This window comes from Bos indicus x Bos taurus, chromosome 12, assembly GCF_003369695.1.
Source record: "Bos indicus x Bos taurus breed Angus x Brahman F1 hybrid chromosome 12, Bos_hybrid_MaternalHap_v2.0, whole genome shotgun sequence".
Lineage (NCBI taxonomy): Eukaryota > Metazoa > Chordata > Mammalia > Artiodactyla > Bovidae > Bos > Bos indicus x Bos taurus.
This window is the reverse complement of record NC_040087.1, coordinates 70,307,491-70,329,848: the sequence shown is the minus strand read 5'-3', so window position 1 is coordinate 70,329,848 and position 22,358 is coordinate 70,307,491. Positions and strand designations below refer to the sequence as shown.

At 41.6% G+C, this 22,358-nt stretch overlaps 1 protein-coding gene across 3 annotated transcripts in view; it reads right to left on the bottom strand.

Annotated features, from left to right (window-relative positions):
- LOC113902484 (multidrug resistance-associated protein 4-like) overlaps positions 1-22,358 on the bottom strand; it is a 327,639-nt gene that overhangs the window by 266,007 nt on the left and 39,274 nt on the right. For all 3 annotated transcript variants that reach the window (XM_027557819.1, XM_027557818.1, XM_027557820.1), the window contains exons 3-4: positions 4,635-4,745; positions 3,422-3,542 (exon numbers count right to left, since the gene is read on the bottom strand). In XM_027557819.1, the coding sequence (XP_027413620.1) occupies positions 3,422-3,542; positions 4,635-4,745 (232 nt within the window). The remainder of the gene's footprint in view (positions 1-3,421; positions 3,543-4,634; positions 4,746-22,358) is intronic.

Here is a 22,358-nt window from a genome sequence, read left to right as displayed (position 1 = left end):
GAAAACTATAATTCAATGTACAGTAAAAAATCACCACAATATTGTAAAGTAATTATCCTCTAATTAAAATAAATTACTTTATTTTTTAAAAGACACATGAATCTCAATATTCACTGGAGCACTATTTAAAATGGCCAGGACATGGAAGTAACCTAAATATCAATCAACAGAGAAATGGATAAAGAAGATGTAGTACATCTATACAGTGTAACATTTCTCAGCCATAAAAAGGAACAAAAATGGATCATTTGCAGAGATGTGGATGGACCTAGAGAGTGGCATACAAAGTGAAATAAGTCAGAAAGAGAAAACAAATATTGTATATTAATGCATATATGTAGAATCTGAAAAAAAAACAATATAAATGATGTTAATTACAAAGCAGAAATAGAGAAGAAATTTATGGATACCAAGGAGGAAGGGGAGATGGAATGAACTGGGAAAGTGTGATTGACATATCTTCACTACTATGTATAAAATAGATAGCTAATGAGAACCTACTGTATAGCGCAGGGAACTCTACTCAATGCTCTGTGGTGACCTAAATGGGAAAGAAATCAAAAAAGAGGCAATGTATGTGTTCATGTAGCTGATTCACTCTGTGTACAGCAGAAACTAATTCAACATTGTAAAGCAACTATATTCCAAAAAAAGTTAAAAACAATTATTTGCTGAGTACCTTTGCTATTGTAACTGGGAAGAGTTAATTTTGATTCTTCCATGATAGATCTGTGTCTTAGGCCCCTTTTGTTGTTACAGTCACACATAATGGCCTGCCTCAGAGAATCCTGCCCCTTTGTCTGGCTGTTAAACGAAATTGCCTTTGTTCAGAACCCTGTCCACCAGTAGATGGCAGGAAGGAAGAAATTAACACATCCCCCTGCCTGAGGCTTGCCATTCTAGGAGATACTTGCAAGATTAAATGGCCTTTTAACTTTGTTTCCTCACCTCACCTTACCTCATCTCTGATCCATAAAAGAACCTGGTATCCAGAACCCCAGAAGGATGGTTACTTTGAGACATTATTCTGCCACCTTCTTGGCCAGCCAGCTCTGCATTCCTCGGATTCATTGGCAGCTAGCAGTGTGAGCTTGGACTTGGTGACATTACTGGGGCTCTGGTCCAAATTTACTTTCTCAAAACCATGAGGCACATATTCCTTGAGGTTCTAGGATCTTTTTTGGTCAAAGATCATTATATCATTTACTAATCACCAACAATATCACCATCGCCAAGAAAAAGAAATTCAAAAAAGCAAAATGACTGTCTGAAAAGGCCTTACAAATAGCTGTGAAAAGAAGAGAAGCAAAAAGCAAAGGAGAAAAGGAAAGACATACCCATTTGAGTGCAGAATTTCAAAGAATAGCAAGGAGAGATAAGAAAGCTTTCCTCAGGGATCAATGCAAAGAAATAGAGGAAAACAATAGAATGGGAAAGACTAGAGACCTCTTCAAGAAAATTAGAGATACCAAGGGAATATTTCATGCAAAGGTGGGCTCAACAAAGGACAGAAGTGGTATGGACCTAACAGAAGCAGAAGATATTAAGAATAGGTGGCAAGAATACACAGAAGAACTGTACAAAAAAGATCTTCATGACCCAGATAATCATGATGGTGTGATCACTCACCTAGAGCCAGACATCCTGGAATATGAAGTCAAGTGGGCCTTAGGAAGCATCACTACGAACAAAGCTAGTGGAAGTGATGGAATTCCAGTTGAGATATTTCAAATCCTAAAAGATGATGCTGTGAAAGTGCTGCATTCAATATGCTAGCAAATTTGGAAAACTCAGCAGTGGCCATAGGACTGGAAAAGGTCAGTTTTCATTCCAATCCCAAAGAAAGGCAATGTCAAAGAATGTTCAAACCACCACACAATTGCACTCATCTCACACGCTAGTAAAGTAATGCTCAAAATTCACCGAGCCAGGCTTCAGCAATATGTGAACTGTGAACTGCCAGATGTTCTAGTTGGTTTTAGAAAAGGCAGAGGAACCAGAGATCAAATTGCCAACATCCACTGGATCATCAAAAAAGCAAGAGAGTTCCAACAACATCTATTTCTGCTATGCCAAAGCCTTTGACTGTGTGGATCACAATAAACTGTGGAAAACTCTGAAAGAGATGGGAATACCAGACCACCTGACCTGCCTCTTGAGAAACCTGTATGCAGATCAGAAAGCAAAAATTAGAACTGGACATGGAACAACAGACTGGTTTCAGATAGGAAAGGTATACATCAAGGCTGTATATTGTTACCCTACTTATTTAACTTATATGCAGATTACATCGTGAGAAATGCTGGGCTGGAAGAAGCACAAGCTGGAATCAAATTTGCCGGGAAAAGTATCAGTAACCTCAGATATGCAGATGACACCACCCTTATGGCAGAAAGTGAAGAAGAACTAAAGAGTCTCCTGATGAAAGTAAAAGAGGAGAGTGAAAAGGTTGGCTTAAAGCTCAACATTCAGAAAACTAAGATCATGGCATCTGGTCCCATCACTTCATGGCAAATAGATGGGGAAACAGTGGAAACAGTGCCAGACTTTATTTTGGGGGGCTCCAAAACCACTGCAGATGGTGACTGCAGCCATGAAATTAGAAGAAAGCTTACTCCTTGGAAGGAAAGTTATGACCAACATAGACAGCACATTAAAAAGCAGAGACATTACTTTGCCAACAAAGGTCTGTCTAGCCAAGGCTATGGTTTTTCCAGTAGTCATGTATGGATGTGAGAGTTGGACTATAAAGAAAGCTGAGCACTGAATAATTCATGCTTTTGAACTGTGGTGTTGGAGAAGACTCTTGAGAGTCCCTTGGACTGCAAGGAGATCCAACCAGTCCATCCTTAAGGAGATTAGTCCTGGGTGTTCACTGGAAGCACTGATGTTGAAGCTGAAACTCCAATACTTTGGCCACCTGATGCAAAGAATGGACTCATTTGAAAAGACCCTGATGCTGGGAAAGATTGAAGGCAGGAGGAGAAGGGGATGACAGAGGAGATGGTTGGGTGGCATTACCGACTCAATGGACATGAGTTTGGGTAAACTCCAGGAGTTGGTGATGGACAGGGAGGCCTGGTGTGCTGCGGTTCATGGGTTTGCAAAGAGTTGGACACAACTGAGGGAATAAACTGAACTGAACAATATCCTAAGTTGGAATAAAACATCTTTTCTTTTCAGTACTTCTTTCCAGGATACTACATTTTAATCAGTTAAAAGGGAAAGAGTAATCCACCAGAGGTCCAGTCCTTTAAGTATCTTTGTATTCTAAAGATAAATACAGCCATTGAGCTACATCATGTTTCCTAGACATCTTATCCTCTGATATTAAACCTCTGGCCTCTTTCCCTACCAGTTGTATCCATCTCAGTACTGATCTGCATGTAGACAGTAACACACTTTATATAAAAGCTTTTACCTCAAAAAGCTTAAAAATTGCAAAAGGCAAATAGGATTTCCAGTAACACTTTATGATTGCTTTCATTAAAGAAGGCTCCCGTGCATCTTTCTCAGCTCTCTTCACTTCCTGATCCCAGTACCTGTGATGAGAAACAGCACAGTGAACAGCGTGTCCACCAAAGGGGAAAGGAGGTGGGGCGGAGTGGGAGAGGAGCCTGCACTACAGGGTGCTCTGTGGCTACCCTATAGATGCTGGCTAACTGCCCACAGGGCTTCTATGAGCAAAGATGAATGGTGCAGACCCTGAAGCACCACGTGTGTTTCCCTTCAACAAGCCTTGAAGGGAAAAGTCCTAGTCTCGGGAAATGAGTTCCTCCCAATCTTTGCTGGATTCACAGCACCATGAACAGCTCAAGAGGGCAGACACCTTCCTCCTGCTGAAGAAAAGAAGCTAATTCTGACTACATGTTGGAAACTGTTTCTCTGACTTGCTTTTTGTTGCTTTTGTTATTACAGTCATAGGTAATGGCCTGCCTCAGAGGACCCTGCCACTCTGCCTGACTGTAAACTAAAGTGCCTTTGTTCAGCTCTTAGATAATCTGACTCCCCACATGTGAATAGAAGAGATTAACACTCCCCTTCCAAAGGCTGGCCATTCCCTTGGAGATGTGTTATAGGACTGAAAATCCTTTCACTTTACTTCCCCACTGCCTCTCCCTCTCTATTCTGCATTTTGACTTTAGTTCCTCATTGCTTCCTTCTCTCTGACTCTACAAAAGAACCTGGCATCCAGACCTCCACAAGATGGTTACTCTGAGTCACCAGTCTGCCACCTTCTGGGTCAGCCAGCTTTCCGAACAAAGTCATATCCCTTGCCTCAATACCTTGTCTCTCAGATTCATTGGTCTGTCATGAGGTGAGCAGAGTGAGCTTGGACTCAGTAACACTCCAGGGACCCCACACCCAGGACAGAGCTCAGCCTCCAAGGCCTCGACTGTGGGCTCCCTCCACTTGCACAGATGCACAGGGAACATAGACTCCCCGAACCTCCAAAGTGGGCTAAGACCAGGGTTAGCCTGAGACGGGTGAGTATACCAGGTCAGGGGAGGAGGCTCAGAAGAACCCAGAGGAAGGCAAAGCCACCACCCCCCCTCCACCACCATACACACACCTTTAGCCCCATGTGGAAAATTCTCACTCTCCCTCCCCTTCTCCCTGTTGCCAGTGCTCACCCTTGCAGCTTTTCTCCAAGGTGCTGGCAACGATCTTCTGGAAGCACCGAGTACATGTCATCTTTTTCTAATCTCCGTTTGTGACCAATTTTAAACAAGGGATTTATCCACCTGTTAAAAATTAAGAGAAAAGAAGAGAGATGGAAATTCAAACTACATATCTTGTTGCAGAGAAGAAGCCAATTCTGACTCCATGTTGAAAACTGTTTGACTCGCTTTTATTAGTAAAATCATACACAATGGCCTCGTAAAAGAACCCTTACCCTTCTGATTGACTGTAAACTACAGTGTCTTTGTTCAGCTCATGGAGAGATAGTTTGTCTCTCCCTACCTGTGAGTGGAAGAGCTTAACACACCCCTTCCAAAGACTAGTTATTCCCTTGGAGATGGTTTGAAAGACTGAAGACCCTTTTACTTTACTGCCTCTGCCTCTCTATTTTACCTTTTGACTTTAGCTGTTTATTGTTTTTCTCTCTGTGATCTATAAAAGAATCTGGTATCCAAACACCAATAAGATGGTTATTTTGAGGCATTAGCCTGATATTGTACAGGAGATAGGGATCAAGACCATCCCCAAAGGAAAAAAAAAATGCAAAAAAAGCAAAATGGCTGTCTTAGGACACCGTACAAATAGCTGTGAAAAGAAGAAAAGCAAAAAGCAAAGGAAGAAAGGAAAGATGTACCAGTTTGAATGCAGAGTTCCAAAAAAATACCAAAGAGAGATAAGAAAGCCTTTCTCAGGGATCAATGCAAAGAAATAGAGGAAAACAATAGAATGGGAAAGACTAGAGATCTCTTCAAGAAAATTAGAGATACCAAGGGAACATATAATGCAAAGACAGGCTCAATAAAGAGAAGAAATGGTATGGACCTCACATAAGCAGAAGATATTAAGAATAGGTGGCAAGAATACGCAGAAGAACTATTCAAAAAAGATCTTCATGACCCAGATAATCGCGATGGTGTGATCACTCACCTAGAGCCAGATATCCTGGAATGTGAAGTCAAGTGCGCCTTAGGAAGCATCACTATGAACAAAACTAGTGGAGGTGATGGAATTCCAGTTGAGATATTTCAAATCCTGAAAGATGATGCTGTGAAAGTGCTGCACTCAATATGCCAGCAAATTTGGAAAACTCAGCAGTGGCCACAGGACTGGAAAAGGTCAGTTTTCATTCCAATCCCAAAGAAAGGCAATGCCAAAGAATGCTCAAACTACCACACAATTGCACTCATCTCACATGCTAGTAAAGTAATGCTCAAAATTCACCAAGCCAGGCTTCAGCAATATGTGACCCATGAACTTCAAGCTGGTTTTAGAAAAGGCAGAGGAACCAGAGATCAAATTGCCAACATCCAATGGATCATCGAAAAAGCAAGAGAGTTCCAACAACATCTATTTCTGTTTTACTGACTATGCCAAAGCCTTTGACTGTGTGGATCACAATAAACTGTGGAAAATTATGAAAGAGATGGGAATACCAGACCACCTGACCTGCCTCTTGAGAAACCTGTATGCAGATCAGGAAGCAACAGTTAGAACTGGATATGGAACAACAGACTGATTCCAGATAGGAAAAGGAGTATGTCAAGGCTATATATTGTCACCTTGTTTATTTAACTTCTATGCAGAGTACATCATGAGAAACGCTGGGCTGGAAGAAGCACAAGCTGGAATCAAGATTGCCAGGAGAAATATCAATAACCTCAGATATGCAGATGACACCACCCTTATGGCAGAAAGTGAAGAAGAACTAAAGAGTCTCTTGATGAAAGTGAAAGAGGGGAGTGAAAAAGTTGTCTTAAAGCTCAACATTCAGAAAATTAAGATCATGGCATCTGGTCCCATCACTTCATGGCAAATAGATGGGGAAACAGTGGAAACAGTGGCTGACTTTATTTTTTGGGACTCCAAAATCACTGTAGATGGTGACTGCAGCCATGAAATTAAAAGAAAGCTTACTCCTTAGAAGCAAAGTTATGACCAACCTAGATAGCATATTGAAAAGCAGAGACATTACTTTGTCAACAAAGGTCTGTCTAGTCAAGGCTATTGTTTTTCCAGTAGTCATGTATGGATGTGAGAGTTGGACTATAAAGAATGCTGAGAACCGAAGAATTGATGCTTCTGAACTGTGGTGTTGGAGAAGACTCTTGAGAGTCCCTTGGACTGCAAGGAGATCCAACCAGTCCATTGTAAAGGAGATCAGTCCTGGGTGTTCATTGGAAGCACTGATGTTGAAGCTGAAACTCCAATACTTTGGCCACCTGATATGAAGAGCTGACTCATTTGAAAAGACCCTGATGCTGGGAAAGATTGAGAGCAGGAGGAGAAAGGGACCACAGAGGATGAAATGGTTGGATGACATCACTGACTCAATGGACATGAGTTTGGGTAAAGTTCACGTGTTGGTGATAGACAGGGAGGCCTTGCATTCTGTGGTTCATTGGGTCACAAAAATCAGACATAACTGAGCTACTGAACTGAACTGAGCCTGCCATCTTCTCTGTCAGTTCCCCAATTAAAGTCTCTACCTTGCCTCAGCAGCTCGTCTGTCAGAATCATCAGCCTATTGTGAGGCAAGCATAGTGGGCTTGGACTCAGTAACAATCTCTAATTAGAACCCTATATTAATGAGCTTTATTAAAAAGAAAAGTCTACATTTCAAATATATAGAGATATGATTGGGGGGAATATATGGGCATCCCTGGTGGCTCATTGGTAAAGAATCCACCTGCTAATGCAGAAGACATGGATTTGATCCCAGGAGAAGGAAATGGTAACCCCCTCCAGCATCTTGCTTCAGAAATCCCAGGCACCCAGGAGCCTGGCGGGCTATCGTGCATGGGGTCACAAAAGAGTCAGACACAACTTAATGACTAATCAACAATACTTTCATATATATGCCCTAGCTCTACACACTGCTACTGCTGCTGTTGCTAAGTCTCTTCATTCGTGTCAGACTCTGTGCAACCCCATAGACGGCAGCCCACCAGGCTCCCCAGTCCCTGGGATTCTTCAGGCAAGAACACTGGAATGGGTTGCCATTTCCTTCTCCACACTAAAGGGGTCCTAAAAGCAAAGACACACCAGCTGCAAAGAACATTCTAGCACCCCAATGTTAGAGGTTTTGTTTCTTTAACCTACACAATTACAAAATATTTTTCTCGTGATGAGAACTTTCACAGTTGAGAAATAAATACTGCTTCCCATATCAGTAAACAAAGGATATCAGAGTCATCAATGATTGCAGTCACCTCCCTTTGAGTGAGTGAACTGGTGAGTCCTTTGGGAACACAGGAAGGAAACAAGCAAACAAAAAACCATGCTATATGTTGTTGCTGTTCAGTCGCTCAGTCATATCTGACTTATTGCAACCCCATGGACTGCAGCACACCAGGGTTTCCTGCCCTTCACAGTCTCCCAGAGTTTGCTCAAATTCATACCCATTGAGCTGATGATGCCATATAACCATTTCATCCTCTGTTGTCCCTCCTTCTCCTGCCCTCAATCCTTCCCAGCATCAGGGTCAAACTGCAGCAACCCCCAATAGTGACCCCAGAGGGAGTACAGAATGACAAAATACAGAATACTGGCCCCAGATAACTGAGGTGCATATCAAATGAATGATTTCCATGAGCCCAGATTCCTGCATCTTCCCATTCAAAGAAAATCACTAAATTTTTTGAGATATTTGGTTTTCTTTCATTAAGAATATTTTGACGTTCAGACTACCTGTCCATTAGGGAAAAACTCCTATCTAACTGGGCTCTATACCTTCACCTCCTCAGAGCACTTTTCTCAGGGTTACTTGAGATGCTTCCTCCTAGACTTGAAGTCTTAAGAATATCTACTGAATAAAGCATAACTGTCAATATTTAGGCTCTGCAATTTTTTTTCAATCGACTCTCTTAGGTACTTTGCTGCTGCTGCTGCTGCTGCTGCTAAGTAGCTTCAGTCGTGTCTGACTCTGTGCGACTCCATAGACGGCAGCCCACCAGGCTCCCCTGTCCCTGGGATTCTCCAGGCAAGAACATTGGAGTGGGTTGCCATTTTCTTCTCCAATGCATGAAAGTGAAAAGTGAAAGTGAAATTGCTCAGTCGTATCCGACTCTTCATGACCCCATGGACTATAGCCTACCAGGCTCCACCACCCATGGGATTTTCCAGGCAAGAGTACTGGAGTGGGGTGCCATTGCCTTCTCCCTTAGGCACTTTAGGTGCTTTCAAATATGCAATATAGTAATTTTTCAATGTATTAGTAGTTTGGGGGAGGTAATTTTAACTTTATTTATTTATGGTTGCACTGGGTCTTCATTGTTATGAATGGGCTTTCTTGAGTTGTGTCGAGCAGGGGCTACTCTCTAGTTGTGGTGCTCAGGCTTCTCATTGTGATGGCTTCCCTTATTGGGAGCATGGGATCCATGCTTCATGGGCTTAGTTGCCTTGCAGCATGTGAGGTATTCCCAGACCAGGGACTGAAACTGTGTTCCCTGTATTGGCAGGTGGATTCTTTATGACTGGACCACCAGGAAAGTCTGCAATACAGTATTATTAACTACAGTTACTAACCTGGACATTAAGTTTTCATGATTTATTTGTAACTGGAATTTTGTGCCTTTTGTTCCTCTTCACCTAGATCCTGGTTTTTAATACATTTTTTCCTAAAAGGAACCAGGCTCCTTGAAGCAATGGCTAACTTCAAGGTTGGGAGACTGTGTGCAAGCACTGACAATTAGCTGTTTTGATTATAATGCAATTTCCTAACATCAAGCTATGGAGACATCCATTTCAAAAACATTCACCTCCAGTGAACACATGCCAGCTACATGACTAGATAAAGAGCCAGGCCAGCTCACCCACAAAGTTCCCTTTTGTAGAAAGTTCAGGTTGACATGATAACAGATTATCTCACTGCCTGCTTGCTTCTCTCTTCCTGTTTTTTTAATTCCCACTCTCATGTTTTAATTAACCAATAAAGAGTGAACTTGTTCCATACTAGACACCACACTCTCAAACCCAAAAAGGCAGAAACCCAGATCCAAATACTCTCTCCCTAGACTACACTAAAGCCTTTAACTGTGTGGATCACAACAAACTGTGGAAAATTCTTCAAGAGATGGGAATACCAGACCAACGTACCCGCCTCCTTAGAAATCTGTATGCAGATCAAGAACAACTGTTAGAACCAGACATGGAACAACGAACTGGTTCCAAATTGGGAAGAGTACCTCAAGGCTATATATTGTCATCCTGCTTATTTAATTTATATGCAGAGTAAATCATGAGAAATGCTGGGCTGGATGAAGCACAAGCTGAAATCAAGATTACTGGGAGAAATATCAATAACCTCAGATATGCAGATGACACCACCCTTACGGCAGAAAGTCAAGAGGAACTAAAGAGCCTCTTGATGAATGTGAAAGAAGAGAGTGAAAGAGCGGGCTTAAAACTCAACATTCAGAAAACAAAGATCATGGCATCCAGTCCCATCACTTCATGGCAAATAGTTGGGGAAACAATGAAAACAGTAACAGAATTTATTTTCTTGGGCTCCAAAATTACTACAGATGGTGACTGCAGCCATGAAAATAAAAGATGTTTGCTGCTTGGAAGAAAAGCTATGACAAACCTAGATAGCATATTTAAAAGTAGAGACATTACTTTGCTGGCAAAGGTTCGTCTTGTCAAAGCTATGATTTTTCCATTAGTCATATATGGATGTGAGAGTTGGACTATAAAGAAAGCTGAGTGCCGAAGAATTGATGTTTTTGAACTGTGGTGTTGGAGAAGACTCTTGAGAGTCCCTTGGACTGCAAGGGGATCCAACCAATTCATCCTAAAGGAAATCAGTCCTAAACATTCACTGGAAGGACTGAAGCTGAAGCTGAAACTCCAATACTTTGGCCACCTGATGCAAAGAACTGACTCATTAGAAAAGACTCTGATGCTAGGAACAATCAAAGGTGGTAGGAGGAGGGGACGACAGAGGATGAAATGGTTGGATGGCATCACGGACTCGATGGACATGAGTTCGAGTGAGCTCTGGGAGTTGGTGATGGACAAGGAAGCCTGGAGTGCTGCAGTCCCGGGGTCTCAAAGACTCGGACATGACTGAGTGAACTGAACTGAACCGAACTCTCTCTCTTTCATCCAGGACATCACTGTGTCACCCAACATGTACCTTGTGCCCTCCAAGACATGTGAGTGATAAACCTTGCCTTTTCAAAGTTCCCTAATGGTTGTTGCTGAGACTAGTCTCACAATCCTAAGAACTACAAGTACAGGTCAGGTCACAACACTGGTTCCAAAAAAGGAACATCTGCGGGTGCTGCTATAACTAGTGTGAACACAGGTGAGCAAAGCCCCAGGCATCTCCAGCAGCAGAACCACTATCAGTAGGTGAAAAACAACAGCCAGAGAAATTATAAGCCAGGCCTGGAACACCTTGCACCATAAAATAAGGAAGTGTGCAAGGAATTGAGAGATGAAATTATTTTAAGAAATTAAATATTTCCTGCAATATCAGTAAACAAGGAAGTAACAAACATCAGCAGGAATTAGTGAGCCCTGAGGAAATTCAGGAAGGAAAAGAATACCTGCCATCTAGTAGCAATCAGACCTCAGTCACTCTCTGCAGCCATTCCCTGTGATGAGCCCTAAGGAAACTAAGCACATGAAAACACAGGATACTAGCTCCAGATAACAGAGATACATATCAAAGGAATAACTTCAATGAGCCTAGACTCGTCTTCCCATACATATAAAAGCACTAAATTCCTTAATTGGGATATTGGATTTACTTTAATTTACAATAATCTTTTGATGTTCCTGGATATTTCCCCTTTGTTTCAAAACACCTATATATCCTAGCTCCTCCTTTTGCCTCCCTGGAGCCATTTCTCTAAGGCTGTCTCCCAGGCTGCAGTCCTCATTTTGCCTCAGTTCAGATCAGTTCAGTTCATTTCAGTTCAGTCACTCAGTCGTGTCCAACTCTTTGCGACCCCATGAATCGCAGCATGCCAGGCCTCCCTGTCCATCACCAACTCTTGGAGTCTATTCAAACTCATGTCCATCGAGTTGGTGATCCATCCAGCCATCTCATCCTCTGTCATCCCCTTCTCCTCCTGCCCCCAATCCCTCCCAGCATCAGGGTCTTTTCCAATGAGTCAACTCTTCACATGAAGTGGCCAAAGTATTAGAATTTCAGCTTTAGCATCATTCCTTCCAAAGAACACCCAGGACTGATCTCCCTTAGAATGGACTGGTTGGATCTCCTTGCAGTCCAAGGGGCTCTCAAGAGTCTTCTCCAACACCACAGTTCAAAAGCATCAATTCTTCAGCGCTCAGCTTTCTTCACAGTCCAACTCTCACATCCATACATGACCACTGGAAAAACCATAACCTTGACTAGATGGACCTTTGTTGGCAAAATAATGTCTCTGCTTTTTAATATGCTTTCATCAAGAGGCTTTTTAGTTCCTCTTCACTTTCTGCCATAAGGGTGGTGTCATCTGCATATCTGAGGTTATTGATATTTCTCCTGGCAATCTTGATTCCAGCTGTGCTTCTTCCAGCCCAGTGTTTCTCATGATGTACTCTGCATAGAAGTTAAATAAGTAGGGTGACAATATACAGCCTTGACAGACTCCTTTTCCTATCTGGAACCAGTCTGTTATTCCATGTCTAGTTCTAACTGTTGCTTCCTGATCTGCACACAGGTTTCTCAAGAGGCAGGTCAGGTGGTCTGGTATTCCCATCTCTTTCAGAATTTTCCACAGTTTATTGTGATCTACACAGTCAAAGGCTTTGGCATAGTCAGTAAAACAGAAATAGATGTTTTTCTGGAATTCTCTTGCTTTTTTGATGATCCAGAGGACGTTGGCAATTTAATCTCTGGTTCCTCTACCTTTTCTAAAATCAGCTGGAACATGTGGAAGTTCATGGTTCACATATTGCTGAAGCCTGGCTTGGAGAATTTTGAGCATTACTTTACTAGTGTGTGAGATGGGTGCAATTGTGTGGTAGTTTGAGCAATCTTTGGCATTGTCTTTCTTTGGGATTGGAATGAAAACTGACCTTTTTCAGTCCTGTGGCCACTGCTGAGTTTTCCAAATTTGCTGGCAAATAAATTGTAATTCCCAACTTTCATGTTGTGAAATATTTTTTCAACAGAATCATGAGGATGTGTAGAAAGGACAGAGAAGTCAACTTGAAGGGCTCTCACTAGAGAAACCTGGGATACTTCAAGAACAGAAATAAATGAATGGGGCTTCCTTGGTTGCTCAGTGGTTAAGAATCTGCCTGCCAATGCTCACAAACCACAACTAGAAAGTAGCCCCTGTTCTTCACAAGGAAAGCCCACACACAACAATAGAGACTCAGCACAGCCCAAAATAATAAAGATACAATATTGCCTTTAGAAAAAAAAAATTAAAATATATGGCAATGAATCATAACTCACTAAATAATGAATGAATCCACGAATCCTTACTGTAACATAAACAAGAGAGAAGGGAAAGCTTTTCCATTCTAGAATGCAAACAAACATAGAAGCAACAATGGAGTTAGAAAATTATCCATAGAACTTAAAACTAATGGGTAAAAGTTTGATGTGGAGTATGATATTTATATAATCTCAAATTATCTCTCTGCAAATTATTTATTAATTTTAACAGGAGAAAGCAGTAACTATATAGAAGATCACCCCACAAAACCCCATTCAAATCCAGTATGCACTGTGAAAGCAATAATAATTAATATGCAGAGATAACCCAAAGACTAAGATCAATGTACTGATTTTGCCAGGGTTAGGAAAGTTTCAAGGTGAAACAATAATAACCCTTAAAAGTGGAGATCAGATTTCTTATACCTATTGCTTTATTTCTAGCACAATATATAGTGCAGAGAAGATGCTCAAGAATTATATGTTAAATAAATTAATGTCTATGAATTATTAAATAAGCAATAAGAGACTGAGCTTCAGATTGTGCAAACCCTGCCTGGCATGCCTAAAGGACCTGGTCCAGGAGTCAGAAGACTGGATTCTACTCCCAGCAGTGGTAATGAGGAACCAGGGCCTTGAAGGTCCACCTCCCCACTGCTCCCCTACTCCATTCCAGTTCAGACTTTCATGACCTTTAATATTTCTAGGTCTCAATTTCATTCCAAAACAAAAGTATAAATCTATAAGTTTTTATTACCAAACTTGCTTAAAAGATGTTGGGTCATTTATCCTACAGTTATTCCCTACAGAAATCACTCAGGAAATTAGCACTGGGACTTACCCAGATAATGACATCCTGCCTGAGAGGTCCACTGTAAAATTCTGCTTGGGCAGGAAAGATGCTCAACATCACTAACCATTAGAGAAATGAGACACCACTTCACACATTTTAGAGGAACTAATATGGGGAGAACAAAGAAGAAAAGAGAAGGTTTAGCAAGGATGTGAAAAAACTGGGCACTTACACACTGATGGTGAGGTAGGGGGTGTAAAATGGACACAGGATAAATACTGTATGATTCTACTTACATGAAGATACTCAGAGCAGTCAAATTTAGAGAGAAACAAAGTGGTCCTGTGGTTCCCAGGGGCTGGAAAGGGACTGGGAGTTAGTGTTTAATGACACACTAATGCAGGATGAGTTCCAGAAAAGGGAGTTTCAGAAAAACATCTATTTCTGCTTTATTGACTATGCCAAAGCCTTTGACTGTGTGGATCACAATAAACTGTGGAAAATTCTGAAAGAGATGGGAATACCAGACCACTTGACCTGCCTCTTGAGAAACCTGTATGCAGGTCAGGAAGCAACAGTTAGAACTGGACATGGAACAACAGACCTATTTTGGTTCCGAATAGGAAAAGAAGTATGTCAAGGCTGTATATTGTCACCCTGCTTCTTTAACTTATATGCAAAGTACCTCATGAGAATCGATGGGCTGGAAGAAGCACAAGCTGGAATCAAGATTGCCGGGAGAAATATGAATAACCTCAGATATGCAGATGACGCCACCCTTATGGCAGAAAGTGAAGAGGAACTCAAAAGCCTCTTGATGAAAGTGAAAGTGGAGAGTGAAAAAGTTGGCTTAAAGCTCAACATTCAGAAAATGAGGATCATGACATCTGGTCCCATCACTTCATGGGAAATAGATGGGGAAACAGTGGAAACAGTGTCAGACTTTATTTTTCTGGACTCCAAAATCACTGCAGATGGTAACTGCAACCATGAAATTAAAAGACGCTTACTCCTTGGAAGGAAAGTTATGTCCAACCTATATAGCGTATTCAGAAGCAGAGACATTATTTTGCCAACAAAGGTCCGTCTAGTCAAGGCTATGGTTTTTCCTGTGGTCATGTATGGATGTGAGAGTTGGACTTTGAAGAAGGCTGAGCCCCGAAGAATTGATGCTTTTGAACTGTGGTATTAGAGAAGACTCTTGAGAGTCCCTTGGACTGCAAGGAGATCCAACCAGTCCATTCTGAAGGAGATCGGCCCTGGGATTTCTTTGGAAGGAATGATGCTAAAGCTGAAACTCTAGTACTTTGGTCACCTCATGCGAAGAGTTGACTCATTGGAAAAGATTCTGATGTTGGGAGGGATTGGGGGCAGGAGGTGAAGGGGATGACAGAGGAGGAGATGGCTGGATGGCATCACCGACTCTATGGACGTGAGTCTGGGTGAACTCCGGGAGTTGGTGATGGACAGGGAGGCCTGGTGTGCTGCGATTCATGAGGTCGCAAAGAGTAGGACACAACTGAGCGACTGAACTGACGTGAACTGAACTGAAAATCACTGCAGATGGTGACTGCAGCCATGAAATTAAAAGATGCTTACTCCTTGGAAGAAAAGTTCTGACCAACCTAGATAGCATATTCAAAAGCAGAGACATTACTTTGCCAACAAAGGTCCGTCTAGTCAAGGCTATGTTTTTTCCCAGTGGTCATGTATGGATGCGAGAGTTGGACTGAGAAGAAAGCTGAGTGGTGAAGAATTGGTGCTTTTGAAGTGTGGTGTTGGAGAAGACTCTTGAGAGTCCCTTAGATTTCAAGGAGATCCAACCAATCCATTTTAAAGGAGATCAGCCCTGGGTGTTCTTCGGAAGGAATGATGCTAAAGCTGAAATGCCAGTACTTTGGCCACCTCATGAGAAGAGTTGACTCATTGGAAAAGACTCTGATGCTGGGAGGGATTGGGGACAGGAGGAGAAGGGGACGACAGAGGATGAGATGGCTGGATGGCATCACCGACTCGATGGACGTGAGTTTGAGTGAACTCCGGGAGATAGTGATGGACAGGGAGGCCTGGCGTGCTGCGATTCATGGGGTTGCAAAGAGTCAGACACGACTGAGTGACTGAACTGAACTGAACTGAATGCACGATGAAAAGGGTTCTGAAAATAGGTTGTATTATAATGTGAATGTACATAACAACCCTGAATCAAATGCTTAAAAGTGGTTAAGATGGTAAATTTATGATTTGTGCATTTTACCACTATTTTTTTTAATTTAAAGAGAAAAAAAAAAATTGTACTTGGTGTACCTCAGGTGGAAATCTTCCTGTGTTAGAGTCTAGGTTTTACCAGTCTCTGGTTGTATGACCTTGAACTAGTCAAGTAACCTCTCAGTATCTGTCTCTGGAAAGTGGGGAGAACACCTGGAGATAATAACATCCACCTGGGCTGCTGAGTTATTAACTGAAAGGATCAATGTTGCTCTGAACAGGACAAAGTCAGACAAAGAGCAGCTGTCACCACACCACTCTTGAATAATCCCATGCAGAAAAGAGATGAATTTGCTCAATTAGGCAATTTTCCTCCCCCATAGCTCTTGATTTAAGGACTTTCACAAATTCCTTTGCTGCCACATCTCAAAATGCCAGACAGAGTCCTCTGGACACCATCAAGGGATGAAGATTTTCACCTCCCTTAGATGACTGACAGGAAACTAAATCACATGTCACCTCCTAAATAAGGATTTGGACCTGGAGACCTGGATCAATTGACTCCTTAATTCCAATTTATCCCTGAGGGCATATACTCAACAATTCAACCACTGCTGAATGAGCTATCCCTCAACCCAGTTCCACTCCAAGAATTATACTCTCCACCGTGATCCTTTCTCCTTCCCTCTCCTCCTATAACTCTTCATCCAGCAGCAGTATTTCCCACTAACTGTCCCACCAGAGACCACACTCCTTCAGGGCAATGATTACTTACATACTACATGGAGATTCTATGACTAAGCACAGCACCTGGCACAGATGTCACTGGAACCCATTGCTGGTGAGCTATGGGTCACCACCCTGGCTTTCTCAGAGTGGCCCAAGCCAAATCCAATGAGTCATGAGTGTCAATGCTCAAGCTAAAATCTTCTCTCCTTTCCTCTGAGACTTTCCTTGGTTCCTAAAACTTGCTCAAAATCCATTTTCTCATCCTTTCCCTGTTCATCCACTCTCTGTTCTTTCCACTTCAAAATAATTGAAGAAGCAGTGCAGAGTGCATGCCCCACCCTCGCCAAGGCTCTCCAGTTTTCTCCACACCCTCTGCCCTGGGGTCCACCAGGCTGTGGGCGCTGCAGATCCTTCCTGCCTCAGAAACTTCTAGGCCTTTTCTGCTTCATGTCTGGCCTTTTGTCTCCCTCTCTCCTAACAGCTAATCAAAGACTTTTACTTCTTCACAGTGTCCCTTGTCTTATCAACACACATATTCTCAACACTTTTTCCCATACTACAGCTAACACCAAAAATCTACTATTACACACAGATAACTGTTTTAAATTCTCTTCTTTAAGAGAAAAAAAGACACACACATTAGATACATTTGCAAAAATTCAGTAACAGTGACAGTAAAAAATGAGGAGTCACAACTAAAATACTGTTCTTGCTGACCAACTCCCAGCATTGTGATGGGATTAAAGTACTGCTGATTGGAACCAGTAAGCAATGAGCAGGTGATGCCCTACCTGCATGTAACAGGTGCATGGCCACCACTAGGTACAGGACTCAGTCATCACCAAAGTCTCTCTGAGTGCCTATTTCTAACTCACCTCAGAATATTTGGTCTTTAGTATCTGTTCCAACCAACCACTTTTTCTAAACTATTAAAATTCTTCCCCATGAGGAATGACAGAGCTCTTGCTTCCAAGTTCCAGGAATCCTTCCTGAAAGTAGGGAGTATATATGCCTACCCAAGAAAGCTTTTGATGCCACTCATTGGGATTTGAGAAACCAAAGCATAGGAAAGAAACTACTCTACTTGGATCAAATAAGCATTCCAGAACCTGAATTAAATGCACATGAACATGCAATTCATATTTTCTTAATTAAAGGACACAATTCAAGACCAAAGAACTGATAGAATCTTGTGAGTTATCTTGGTGCTTTAACAGATTGCTCAAAGTTTATCAGTCCCTGAGAAATAAACATCAGTGCATTTAGGTGAATTTAGGAGATATGTCATCTTATGCAGCTTGCAAAGCCAAGCCTCCAGCCTCAGTACAATTAGGACCAATGTGAGCACCTGCATATTTGCAATAGCCCCAACCTGCTTTTCCCATCACATATCCCTCTGTCCCAACATGAACCTTTTCTCACAGCCAGGTTGGTTTCCATCTTGTTCCTGAACACTCACTGACACGCCTACCTTTATCCTCCCACCCTGCATCCACCCTAGTCCTTCATAAGCCTTTATCTGTAACTGAGCAGGACCCTATGGGGTCTTCCCAAGACAGATCCCTTCCCCATATCCTGTTTTAACTCCTCTTTGAAGCACCTACATAACAGTATTTGAATCATATTTCCTGAGTTGTTTTACAGATGTGAAAACCCCCATCTAAAGGAAGATGTTAATTGGTTGATGACCATGAGCATATAGCTCCCAGGTCCCTTGAAGCCTAAGGATTGATAATGTTAACCCCTGTGACACTGTCCTTTTACCTCACCATCAACCAATCAAGAGAATTGTACATGAGCTGATCACATACCCTGTGACCCCTCCCCCTTACCTAGCCTTTAAAAATACTTTCCTGAAATCCTTTGGGGATTTTGGAGTTTTGGAGGCATGAGCCACCCATTTCCTTGCATGGCCCTACAATAAACCTTGCTCTGCTCCAAACTCTGACATTTCCTTATTGTTTGGCCTCACTGTACATCAGGCACATGAACTTGCTTTTAGTTACAATTTTGGCAAGGCAGCCCAGAGTCTGTGCCCATAGTAGGTCAACTCCAGCCACAGAAAGTCCCTTCTCTGAGTCCCCAGAGGCTGCTGGAGCTCATTTGCTCCAGGGAACTGGGAGGCACTGTCCTTGAGAGGTACCAACTGCCTCATGGCACAAGACTGTTTGGAGCAAAGAAATGTCTGGAGCTGCAGTCCACATTCAGTGTTGCTTGGAAGGTAAGTCATTCCAGCTTGTGCAGGCTGGGAACTCTCTCTACTCCATTTGGGCTGCTTCCCTTACAGGAAGTGAGCCACTCTGGGTCTGTTCTCTTTAGAGAGCTGGGCCAATCTGTTTAGAGGCCTCTATCTGGGTATGGATATAAAAAATTTTTACACCTCCTCTGAGTTTCTGTCTGTGAAACCATATTTTATATGCTTTTGTATCATTTTGGGGTGAGTCACTCTGTGTCCATTCTCTTTTGGGAGCCAGGTCACTCTGTGGCCTTCATCTGGAAATGGAGGTGGAATTTGGGGGCTATACCTGGGCTGATTGTTTGTATGTGGGACCATACGTTTGTTGTTTGTATGTGCATCAGTACTTGCACTGGCCAACTGAGATGTCTTTGGTGAATAATGCAGCTCATGTGTGATGATGCATTGAGTTGGGCTTTGCCTGTGGTGCAGCACTGCTTAGCATTTTCCCTTTTGGACTAGCCTTGGTCATTCATTCAGTTTTATTTCTGATGGCATGTTGGTTGAGGTTCTCCCCATTTTGACTAAAGGGACATGGTTTTGGAATCTCCCTGTTTGGGGCTAGGGAACTGTGATCCTGAGACAACATTTTGAATTATTGTTTGCTTGATATTTGATGACACCAGCCACGAATAATGGATGATCAGAGCTCTGTTCCATCTTACAGTTCCGCTAGGGTATACGTTGCAAAACTGGGAGATCTTCAGCTATGTTCATGTAAAAGAAAGAAAACTGTATTTTTATTATAACACTGTGTATGCTCAATACTCTCTAAGATCTGGAGAACAATGACCCCTAATGGCTCTGCTATTGTATCAAAATGGGCCTTTTGCAATTTGGCTTATATTGGAGGATATGTGTGTGGGTATCTGTGTTGTCTTCCTGCCTGAGTCCAAATCTGTTCCCTCTTTGTGGTTTTGCTTAAAGTGAGCCATGTGAATGTGAGCAAATGATATACATTACTGTCTATTACTATTATCTGTTTTTTAAAACTTAAGTGGATACTTGAGAACTGGAGAAAAAATTTTCTGAAAATAGCTAAGATGACTGAGTTTTGTATAATGAGTTAGAAGAGAAATTTGCATTTCTCTTTTTGTGCCTTTTAGATATAAATGATCTCTATAGATATTTGGTAACGTAAAATTTTAGAGTTGTGCTAAATCAAGTTAAATGATGGAAGTTTATGCAGTTGTTTCAACATGGGATAATTTAAGAACAAAATAACAGATAAAGAAAATGATGAAAGGTTTGTAGAAAGGCAACACTGAAAAAAGAACTTTGTACGTGGTACAGGTGGGCTAAGTTTATACTGAATTTAATTAAGTAAATGACTTTTATTATTAAAAGCAAACTGGTACAAGACTAGATTTGGTTTTCTCTTTCTGTTAGAAGGACAAAGTTCTCCTGGAATGCTGACTTTGATAACAGATTATGTGAACTTCTGTGCCTTGAAGTGATCTGTATTTGTGTTTGAGATGTCTTCTCACTTTGGTTAAGAAAGAAGTAATGTTTCACAGTGATCTATGACCTTATTTAACCAAGTGTTTTGAAAATTTTTCACAAATTTTCCAAATATACAATTTTCATTAAAGTTCTTTTGACTTCCAGACAGCTTTAAAATGCTTTAGAGAGCCCCTGATGCATCTAAGAGAAATTCTTAACTAGTATTATTTGGTACATAAAATTACTGGAGAGCATTATCACAAGAGTGATAAAGCTACTTAGAGTATACTTTATGAATGAATGTTATTAACATACATGGTAAAAGTTAAAGTTTCTGAAATTTGGATATGCACTGGTATAATTGTATCAGTCATAATTCTAGTTATCTTAAAATACAGGATGTCCCAACAACTTGGTTAAACTTCCTTGTCAAAAAACACTAATCAGATCTCTAACTTTGCTTTTTTAAGTCCTTAATCATCTGCAGACAGTTTAAGCTGAGTCTTTCCAAATTGCTCCATCTTTAAGAAGAGTCACAGGAAGGACTTCTGACAAGAACAGGTTTCTGAAAACTTTCATATCATGCTGCTGAACCAGGTAAGATATTTAAAATTTAACGGAATTTCTCACTTCATGAAAATGCTAGTAAAAATGATTAATTCTATAAGATTGAGTAAACTAATGAATGGGCTCCCCAAGTGGTACAGTGGTAAAGAACTCGCTGGAGATGTGGGTTCGATCCCTGGGTTGGGAAGATCCCCTGGAGTACGAAATGGGAACCCACTCCAGTATTCTTCCCTGGAAAATTTGATGGACAGAGGAATCTGGCAAGCTACAGTCCATGGGGTTGCAAAAGTGTCAGACTTCACTGAACACACACATTCATACAAACTGATACATATGGGTTATAATTTTGAAGTTTTGTCTGAAATATTACCAGTCCTTAATCTGTGTTTCTACAGATATAAGGAAATGTTAGGTAGTTTGAGAAAGGTGTCCAAAATGGCAGTTAAAAAGTGGCAATTAAAAGGCAAACAAAGAAATAAAAAAGCGAGAGTAAAATAAAACAAAGGAAAAATCTGCAACCTGCAGCAAAAACCTTTGGTGGGAAAAACACACCCAACATGACCCCTTCCCTGGTTGGTCTCAGGCACAAGCCCTGATTGACACTGCTGTTCTTCAGTTGCTCAGTCCTTTCCGACTCATTGCAACCCCATGGACTACAGCACACCAGGCTTCTCTGTCCTTCATCACCTCTCAGAGCTTGCTCAAACTCATGTTCATTTAATGGATGATGCCATCCAACCATCTCATCCTCTGTCATCCCCTTCTCCTCCTGCCCTCTATCTTTCCCAGCATCAGGGTCTTTTCCAATGAGTCGTCTTCTTCACATCAGGTGACCAAAGTATTGGAGCTTCAGCTTCAACATCAGTCCTTCCAATGAATATTCAGGATTGAATCCCTTCAAGATTGACTGGTTTGATCTCCTTGCAGTCCAAGGGACTCTCAAGAGTCTTATCCAGCACCACAGTTCAAAAGCATCAATTCTTTGGTGCTCAGCCTTCTTTATAGTCCAAATCTCACATCCATACATGATTACTGGAAAAACCATAGCTTTGACTATATGGACCTTTGTTGGCAAAGTGATGTCTCTGCTTTTTCATAAGCTGTCTAGGTTTGTCATAGCTTTTCTTCCAAGGAACAAGCATCTTTTAATTTAATTGCTGCAGTCACCATCTACAGTGATTTTGGAGCCCAAGAAAATAAAGTCTGTCACTGTTTCCATTGTCTCCCCATCTATTTGCCATGAAGTGATGGGACCAGATGCCATGACTTTCATGTTTTAAATGTTGAGTTTTAAGCCAGCTTTT